Genomic DNA, 10233 nt, shown 5'->3' with positions numbered 1-10233 from the left:
CAAATATTCAAATTTATCCAATTATTTTATTGAACACCCATCAAATATACCAGGCAGTCTTCTAAAGCGCTGGAGATACAGCATGGGTCAAAACAAATTTCCTATTCTGGAGTTTTGTTTGGTAGTAGGTGGAGCATAAATGTACACGGTGTAAGTGCTATAAGGAAAAATAAATCATGGAGAGAGAGTGGAGAGAGATGCTCTTTATATATATTGCTCAGAGAAATCGTCTCTGAGGTTTCTACTAGAAAGTAAGCTCCAGGAGGGCAAGGACCTCAGCTGCCTTGCTCATTACATTCCCTGTGCTTCAGAATGATGCCTGGGACATAGTACATTCAATGTTAGTTTAATGAATAAATGTTGTGGACACACAGAGAAATTAGTTGAAAAATTCTCCCTTTTTTTTTTTTTTTTTTTTTTTTGCTGTACGCGGGCCTCTCACTGTTGTGCCCTCTTCCGTTGCGGAGCACAGGCTCCGGACGCGCAGGCTCAGCAGCCATGGCTCACGGGCCCAGCCGCTCCGCGGCATGTGGGATCTTCCCGGACCGGGGCACGAACCCGTGTCCCCTGCATCAGCAGGCAGACTCTCAACCACTGCACCACCAGGGAAGGCCCAATTCTCCCATTTTTTTGATTGTGTTGGTCAGCAGCAGACACAGTTGATCCTAAGTTATCATATGTCACTCCAATGCATTTCTCACTGAAATACTAGAAGCAGTAGCTGTTTTTTTTTAAAAAATAAATTTATTTTATTTATTCTTGGCTGCATTGGGTTTTCGTTGCTGCACGCGGGCTTTTCTCTAGTTGCGGCGAGTGGGGGCTACTCTTCATTTTGGTGCGTGGGCTTATTGCTGTTGGTTGTTGCGGAGAATGGGCTCTAGGCGCATAGGCTTCAGTAGTTGTGGCACACGGGCTTAGTTGCTCTGCGGCATGTGGGACCGAACCCGTGTCTCCTGTGTTGGCAGGCGGATTCTTAACCACTGCGCTACCACGGAAGCCCAGTAGCTGTTGTTTCTTATGAAGCCAGTAACCTCAGATCAGAATTGAAAATTGGGATATCACCTGCCAGGACTTGGTGGTCACTTTACCTTCGTAGGCTAGGCCAGATCGCATTGGCAGCCTGGATAACCTGGAGCGTTTCATGAACGAACATTCTAAGTACTGCAATGCTGCAGATTCCTCGATGACAGCGTTTAGCATCTGCTAGTCACATAAACATATAATAGATATTTGCTGAATAGACGAATGAACTATTAAACAAATCGCGACATTCCACGGCAAGCGGACTTGGGAGAGCGGCCCCACTTCGGGTCTGTATGTAGAGGATGACACACTTTCCCTGCGAAGATCTGTGTGGGGCACGAACTCCGGATCGTGGGCCTGATCCAAGGGTCATAATGGCTCCATACTCTGGGCTGTAGACACCGGTGTTGTGGGAGCACCCGGGAAACCTAAAGACGAGTCTTGAGCATGCGTCATCGTCCCTGCGCGGCCTGCCCCGCCCACCTGCTGCCTCTAGGCTTCTATTGGCTGCCTCGCTGAAGGCCCGCCCTCTTGAAGGAGGAAGACACTCAGTAGCCAGTCTAAATAACCGTAAATAACCTGACGTCATTCCGTAACCAGTCACAAGCAACGATCTTCAGCCTTGTCCAATGAGGTCGTGCACGGGTCATGGCCCGCGGAGTTTAAGTTTAGTCGGGCGACGCGGAAGTGGCGAGCCAGTCGTGGAGGCAAGAGACAGGTTCTGTGGCGCACGGGAGGAGGGCCGCGCTTCCAGCCGAGTTACCCCGGCCGAGTGAGGGGCTACAGGGCTAAGCCCTGGGCCAGTGGAGGCGTCGTCACCGCCCGTGGCAGGCAAGCCGAGGCGCACGGGCGTCCGTGGACGTCTGAGCGCTCTTGGACCGGGACGAGTGCACGCCGGGCCTCGTCCTCTGCGGATTCCGCGGCAAGGTTCCTTAACGACTGCAGCTTGAAGTTCCCGTGGTTGCCGGGAGGCTGGGCTTCGGAGGAAGGTAAGCCAGGCGACCATGCTGGGTTAGGAGAAACGCCGAGGGAGCTTGGGGCCAAAGCGAGTGATGTGACCGGGCGCTAGTCTCGGCCTGTTATTTAGTAGTTAGGTGATTAAGTCACGTCGCCTATCTGGGGTTCATACTCTTTAAAATAAGCGAGGAGGGATGGGTGGTATTCTGATACGTTAGTGAGGAAGAGCTACCGTTCCTTTTGTCAAAGCCTTGCGTCGGCCCCCTGCCTGCTTTCAAGGATTGGTTGAACTCATCCCTCCGAAGAGTCTCAGCCCAAAGCTTTCGGAGAGAGGGCGCATCGCTGTTGCAACTAACTTGAAGGCTTCCCTGCTGTTTCCAATTTCGCTGATTGATATTTATTAACCAGGTCCGTTCAGAGCCTCAAAAAAATCCTATGAATTTTTAATGCAACTTAACTGATAAATTGAAGTTTCTTTTACCAACCCTTCTCCATTCCCCCATTCCTCTTTTTCTCTCCTCTCATTAAAATAATGCTGGCCAGAGAGATTAGTTGATGGTGTAATGTGTAACCAAAGGGGTTTTCCAGTTATTTAACACAATTTTGTGCGGCAGTTATTTATCAAGAGTAATGTTTTCTAATTTTTTTTCCCTTAAGGTATCAAGAAACAACGCTTCCTTAAATTTGCTTCTGTATTTGCCTCATCAATGTCATTCATATTGAGTATCTTAAGAGAGATGCTGGAATATTTTGGTGTTCCTGTAAACCAGGTAAATGTCTTTTAATGGATTTGAATGAACCTGTTGTATTTGTTTGAGGTCTTATTTTGGAAATGATTTATATGTCAACATTCAAGGCAAAATTGTTACTTCTCTATAGGTGTAACAAAGGCGAGTTTCCTTTAGTATAGCTTTGATAGTTTGAGTTAAAAAAGGAATAAGATTATCAGGAAGCTGTTTATTTGATAGGTCAAATGCCAACAAAAGATACAACCGAAGCAAAAGATAGACATGACCTTCATAGATAAAATACTTAAAAAATATCTACTGGCTTTATTTAAAGTAATTTAAGTTTGATACTTGGATATAGAATGGCAAGTTATAGCTCAGCAAATTCAGAATAAATATTAAGGAGAGAGGTTGGCTTAGGTGCGAGAAGCATAAGCAAATCAAATTTTGTCTGCTTATTGAGTAGCTACGACATCTAAGACAATATGCTTGTTTCTGTAGGTGATGCAGAGTAGCAGTACATGGTTCTTGTATTCATGATGCTTAAAATATAATATGAGATATAAGAAACGTATATAGATAACTGTAATACAGGACTGAATATAAGAGAGACACAAAAATAATAGGGGGGCTTACAGAAAATGGGCAAATTGTTGCTGTTTAGTGTGGTGAATTAGAATAGACAAGGATAATTAAAATGTTTTAAACAAAAGTTGAAAAATGATGGAGCCATTAATATAAATGGACAATTCCATACGAGAAACTACTTTGAGTAGGGAGATAAGTCATATGTGCTGTTGGAATATATAAATACAAAGGTCCTGCAGATAATTGGGTATATGGTTCTGGAAAGTAGGAAGGAAAAGAGATTCAGATTTGGAGTGGTCGACATTCTTTTGATATTTGACTTTGATGATGTGTAATGGAAGATGTCACTGGATGTTATTGAAGCATTTTGAATTTCAGAATTGAAGAGATTAAAGACAACAAAGACTGAGTGATTGTTGAAGATTTGCTTATCAGTAGATTATCAATGCCTTTAGGGATTTCTGTAGGTGAAGAGTGGCAGCTGAACTGTAGTAGTTTGAAGAATGATTGAGGAAGGGAAGTGGCATCAGCAACCTTCTTTTGAAAAGTTTGTGAAAAGAAATTGAGAGAGGCCATCAATCTGAAGGAAAACTGCTTAACCCAAAAGAGCATGTGTTCTTGATAATGGATAGTGGGGAATTAAGTTGGATAGACAGAATAGGGCCAAGTGGCAGAGGACCTTTGAGGGTGATTGGAGAATGAATACGCAATTCATGGAGTATGTTATGGCAACTGAGCTGCAGAATTGATGGAAGATTGTGAGGCTGGCTGATGGAATCAGTATTTAATGGTTAGAGCCAGGTGCTTGGATATGATCAGATAAATTCAGAACCCTTGCCATTTAAAAGCAGAGGAATGGCATGACTTTGTGCAGAAGATTCTATGTGCTGATGACTTTCAAATCATTCTCTCTAGCCCCAGTTTTTCTCAGCTAGTCCTATGGCTTCGATTTTTACCTGTCATGTATTCTGTATGCTGATGATTCCCAAATCCATCTTTCTAATGCAGGTTGCCTCCTAAGTTCTAGAACTGTGTATCCATCTGCTTGATGTTTCCATGAGGATGCTAATAGGATGCTACCTCTATATTTGTGGCTTCTAATAAACTTCGTTTTCCTTATGGGATCTCAGGAAAAATGAAAAGTCCAATTTTTAATGCTTTTTAAAGAGAGAAAATGCCTCTTTTGTGTTGAAATCACTTCCAAAAGAACAAACATTATGTCATATTTTGGGGGAGGTTCCTGTGGGAATAGTTTACACCAATATGGGGAACTCCAAGCTAAAGGACAAAGTTATTATTTGAGTTATAGAAGCACATTTCATTTCTGTTATCTTCTCAAGAACTTACTACTAGAAAAGGTATTCCACTGTAAGTAAAGCATTCTTTTTTTTTCTCTTTTTTAAAATTGAAATGTAGCTGATTTACACTATTGTGTAGTTTTAGCTGTACAGCAAAGTGATCAGTTATATAATATTTCAGATTATTGTCCATTATAGGTTATTACAAGATATTGATATAGTTCCCTGTGCTAGGCAGTAGATTCTTGTTGCTTTTCTATCTTACACACAGTAGTTTGTATCTGTTAGTCCCATACTCCTAATATAACTCCCCTTCCCTTTCCCCTTTGGCAGCCGTAAGTTTGTCTTCTATGTCTGTGAGTCTGTTTCTCTGTTTTGTTTATAGATTCATTTGTAGAATTTTTTAGAGTCCCCATATAAGTGATAATATTTGTCTTTCTCTGTCTGACTTATTTCACTTAGTATGATATTCTCTAGGTCCATCCATGTTGCTGCAAATGGCAATATTTTATTCTTTTTTTATGGCTGAGTAATATTCCATTGTGTGTATGTATGTGTGTATGTATGTATATCTATATCTATATCTATATCTACCACATCTTCTTCAACCAGTCATCTGTTGATGGGCACTTGGGTTGTTTCCACGTCTTGGCTATTGTAAAGAGTGCTGCTATGGACATTGGGGTGCATGTATCTTTTTGAATTAGAGTTTTCCCCAGGAGTGGGATATTGCTGGATCATATGATAGCTCTACTTTTATTTTTTTTAAGGAACCTCCATACTGTTCTCCATAGTGGCTGCACCAATTTACATTCCCACCATCAGTGTAGGAGGGTTCCCTTTTCCCCACACCCTCTCCAGTATTTATTATTTGTAGACTTTTTGATGATAGTCATTCTGACCCACATGAGGTGATACCTCGTTGTTTTGATTTGCATTTCCCTAATAGTTAGGGCTGTTGAGCATCTTTTCTTGTACCTGTTGGCCATCTGTATGTCTTTGCAGAAATGTCTATTTAGGTCTTCTGCCCATTTTTTGATTGGGTTGTTTGTTATTTTGATATTGAGTTGTATGAGCTGTTTGTATATTTTGGAGATTATCCATTTGTCGGTTGCATAGTTTGCAAACACTTTCTCCTATTCTGTAGGTCTTTTCATTTTACTGATGGTTTCCTTTGCTGTGCAAAAGCGTTTAAGTTTAATTAGGTCCCATTTGTTTATATTTGCTTTTATTTCTTTTGCCTTAGGAGACTTAAGGAAATATTGCTACAGTTTATGTCTGAGAATGTTTTGCCTATGTTCTCTTCTAGTTTTATGGTGTCATGTCTTACATTTAGGTCTTCAAACCATTTTGAGTTTATTTTTGCATATGGTGTGAGGGAGTGTTCTAACTTCATTGATTTTCATGTAACTGTGCAGCTTTCCCAACACCACTTGCTTTTCTCCATCGTATATTCTTGCCTCCTGTGTCGTAGATTAATTGACTGAACATGCGTGGGTTTGTTTCTGGGCTCTCTGTTGTGTTCCATTGATCTATATGTCTCTTTTTGTGCCAGTACGACAGTAAGTAAAGCATCCTTAAACTGTTTAGGGCCTGCTTCATTTATTCCCCTTTTTATTTCTCCTTTAAAGGAAATTACATGAATATACTCTGTATTACTTCACTGTTTGAAAAATTGAAATTGTCCATTTTTCATTGGGCCCAAAGATGGGATTTTTAGCTGGGAGGAGGGGAGACAATTTTTCTGAATAAAGTTCCCCAAGATATTTGGCCATTATCAGAAATAAAACAGAAAGAATTTGTGGTGCTTTCTCAAAAGATCTTTCTTCCTGGAATCTGTATATGTTAACTCCCATCCCCCTGCTTCCCACTTTTTTAAAGACAGATATGAATAAAGTTTAATTCTTTGAAGAAAATACTTTAAAGTATGCTATTCTATATTTTCTTTTTAAAAATAAATGTTATTGCATGTTTTACATTTTTCCATAAATAATATCAATATAAACATGCTTAATAGAGTATGACTTTTTAAACAATGCTTTATGTTTAAATAGGTTTTGCAGATTTGGGAAAATAAAGACTATGGATCAGCTCGGAGTATTGTTCGTATTATTGGGAAAATTCTTCCTTTAGAACCTTGTCCCAGGCCTAATTTTGAGGTAAGTCAGTCAACGTGCGTTGAAGCACCATGTGTAAAATTATCCCAGGTACTCCTAGGGACATAGGGTAGAACAAAAGAAGAAATGTTTCCTGCAAGCCAAAAACCTTTAGTTTATCCTGGAAACAAGTCATTTCATGTGTGTCTTTGTCTTTATTTTTTTAAGTAATTATATCCAAAGATTGGCAGATGTGAAGCAACCCCTGAGTAGCTTATTTTATTCTTCTAGTTTGTGTTTTATGTTGGATGACATTCACCAGGGGAGAGAACATTGCCACATGTGTAGACTTTAGAATAATTATTTTCCTCAGTTTTTCTTTCTCGCTAATAGGTGTATGTTTTTCTATTGCATATCCTTTTTCCTTTTCACTCTTGTGGATTTTTAACTTACATAAATAGTTTCCACGGGCATGTGTCTTTCCCCGACTCCCTGACTTTCTTTTTCCTTTTTTCCTTTAGCTGATCCCACTCTTGAACTCTGTGGACCCAGCTAACTGTGGATCTGTAGTTCCATCTTTTGCTGACGTTTTGTATGTGACGAATGATGAAGAAGCCAGTTATCTCAGATTTCGGTAATTTTTCTACTTATCTTGGAAAGTGGGGTGTGGGCTGTAATCTGAATTCTTCCACATGTTGAAGTATGTTCAGGCTGATCGAGCCTTTTTATTTTGTCTACCTCTGTACTGCGCTGTGTCCTGCTTGTGTCTTCCTAATAGGGATGACTAGTGTTTTCTCATTTTTAGCCAGTTTTTTCTTTTTTTTTTTTTTAATCTGTTTTATTTTTATTTATTATTTTTGGCTGTGTTGGGTTTTCGTTGCTGTGCACGGGCTTTCTCTAGTTGCGATGAGCTGGGGCTACTCTTTGTTGTGGTGTGAGGGCTTCTCATTGCAGTGGCTTCTCTTGTTGCGGAGCACAGGCTCTAGAGTGTGAGGGCTTCAGTAGATGCGGCGTGTGGGCTCAGTAGTTGTGGCTCATGGGCTCTAGAGCGCAGACTTGGTAGTTGTGGCGCACGGGCTTAGCTGCTCCGCGGCATGTGGGATCTTCCCAGACCAGCGCTCAAACCCATGTCCCATGCATTGGCAGGCGGATTCTTAACCACTGCGCCGCCAGGGAAGCCCCTAGCTAGTCTTTCTTAATGCACATTTAAACCTCACCCCAGGCCTAGGAAGGAATGATATTAAAAGGATATAAAAATCACCATGTTCATTTTTAGGAGAAAGCTCTTTCCTATACTAAATACTATATTTATTTATTTTATATATTTAGCCAAAACTTATATAGTGTTTACTGTTTACCAGGCAATGATGTTAAATATATTTCAACATTTGGATGTTTTACTGCTTGGTAGTACTAACTTAGCTGTTCGTGTGTTCAGATACAGGCTGAAGTACCAAAGGGTCAGTTACTCAAAAAAACTGGCTAAATTTATTCTATATCAAATCGGTTTATAAATTTTCAAAAAATTAGAATACGGTAAACTTGCCCCAACATAACAAGGAATCCTGTAGGACCTTATATTCCGAATATGTAGAGTTTCTAAATAAATTAACTTTATTTCTAAATAAATCAATTTGTACTGTGTTTGAAGTTAATAGATAGGATTATTATTTTTAGTTTACAGTCTGAAAGCAAGATGTGTTCTTTCATTCACCGACCGCTTATTGGTCACCTATTAAAGGCAGCATTTGTTCTGGGTACTGAGAATATAAAGTTACATAAGATGTTGTTTGTCCTCAGTGAGTCTAGAGACCATTATAGGGTAAAGAGAGCTATTCTGATTTTGTTTTGGTATCTTTATTCTTTAACTGAAAGAATTTATTTCTAGAAAATTTTTCTTCCTCCTTTTCTCTCTCTTTCCATTTTTTTCCTTCCACCTACAGAAATTGTATATGGAAAAATGAAGAAGAGGAGAAAATTGTTTCTTTCCATCCTTTGCAACTAGTTGAAGGTCCACTGACACCTGCTCTAAGGCATAACAAACCAACAAAAAGTGATTGGCCCGAAAGTGAAGCTGCAATTAAAAAAATAGCTGCCCTTGAAGATGAGCTAGCTTTTCTTCGCTCTCAGATTGCTGCAATTGTGGGAAGGCAAGAACTGAGAAACAGTACAAACTCTGGTAAGTAACGTTGGAGTTTTATTTCAGTTGGATGATAGTCATTTAGTATTTAAGTCAGTGTGGTTCTGAGTAAGAAAAGAATGTTTACTGCTAATGTATCTTATGAATGACATTAAATATGAAACGATGTTGGGTGTATATATGTATTACCTCTGATGTTTATTGAGAGTAAATTAAGATGCATTTGTAGTGACAGGGATGGCTTTGGTTTAAAGAAGAGCTAGCTATGCTGCCGAAGATTGTAGTTTTGTATTTAAGAGCCTGTTTTCTAAGTACAGTTGTCCCTTGGCATCCGTGGGATGTTGGTTCTAGGACCCCTGTGGACACCAAAATCTTAGGATGCTTAAGTCCCTTATATAAAATGGCATATTTACATATAACCTATACACATCCTGCATCCTCCCATATACTTTAAATCATCTCTAGATTACTTATAATACCTAATAAAATGCAAATAGTTATAAATACAATGGAAATGCTATGTAAATGGTTGTCAGTGCATGGAGGATCAAGTTTTGCTTTCTGGAACTTTTCTGGAATTCTTTTTTTCATATTTTTTTTTTGCGGTACGCGGGCCTCTCACTGTTGTGGCCTCTCCCGTTGCGGAGCACAGGCTCCGGACGCACAGGCTCAGCGGCCATGGCTCATGGGCCCAGCCGCTCCGCTGCATGTGGGATCCTCCCGGACCGGGGCACGAACCCACATCCCCTGCATCAGCAGGTGGACTCTCAACCACTGCACCACCAGGGAAGCCCTTTTTCATATTTTTGATCTGTGGTTGGTTGAATCTGCAGATGTAGAGCCTGAGGATACAGAGGGCTGACTGTAGGCTTTTCTAACTCTGTAGAAAAGTGTTGGAAATTTAAGCGGAGGGATGCATTAATTTGAGACAAGAGTATGGATTTGAGGCTTCATATATATATATTTGTAGTTTGAAGTTATTGCTGCTATACTTCCACCAAATCTAGGTGAATACTGTTTTCCAGATGATTCTTTTTAAAATTTTTAGAGATGTGGCTTGCTTTAAATAATATACATACACACACAATATCTGTATGTATATAAAAGCATCCATATAAACACATATATAATTTGTGTGTAACAATATTTATATAGTATTGTATATTTATAATTTATATTACATATTATATATACTACTATGTAATAAATGAGATATGATATATACACTTTTTTAAAAGCAGTCTTGTTACACATGATTTTAGGAGCAAATATGCTGTGAAAAAGTTAAGTATTTGGTACCCGTCTTAGGCTCCTGCCTAGAAAATATATGCCTGGGTGTTTCTACAATGTCATCATTAGAGTGAATATATCAGTTTGCATGTTCCTAGCCACAAGTTGTTGAT

General features: G+C 39.8%; 1 protein-coding gene across 10 annotated transcripts in view; it reads left to right on the top strand.

The window, feature by feature from the left end:
• Positions 1-1684: 1684 nt before the first annotated feature.
• Positions 1685-10233, top strand: part of MTFR2 (mitochondrial fission regulator 2) — a 159488-nt gene continuing 150939 nt past the window's right edge. For all 10 annotated transcript variants that reach the window (XR_014017213.1, XM_081251027.1, XM_081251025.1 and 7 more), the window contains exons 1-5: positions 1685-2012; positions 2638-2750; positions 6649-6753; positions 7212-7324; positions 8634-8869. Coding sequence is in view for 9 of the 10 variants with exons in the window: in XM_081251027.1 (XP_081107153.1) it covers positions 2688-2750; positions 6649-6753; positions 7212-7324; positions 8634-8869 (517 nt within the window). In the remaining variant the exon portion in view is untranslated. The remainder of the gene's footprint in view (positions 2013-2637; positions 2751-6648; positions 6754-7211; positions 7325-8633; positions 8870-10233) is intronic.

The sequence above is a fragment of the Mesoplodon bidens genome (genome assembly GCF_964165515.1).
Source record: "Mesoplodon bidens genome assembly, chromosome: 12".
In the NCBI taxonomy this organism is placed as follows: Eukaryota; Metazoa; Chordata; class Mammalia; order Artiodactyla; family Ziphiidae; genus Mesoplodon; species Mesoplodon bidens.
The sequence above is the reverse complement of the archived record's forward strand: the minus strand, read 5'-3'. Positions and strand labels throughout refer to the sequence as shown.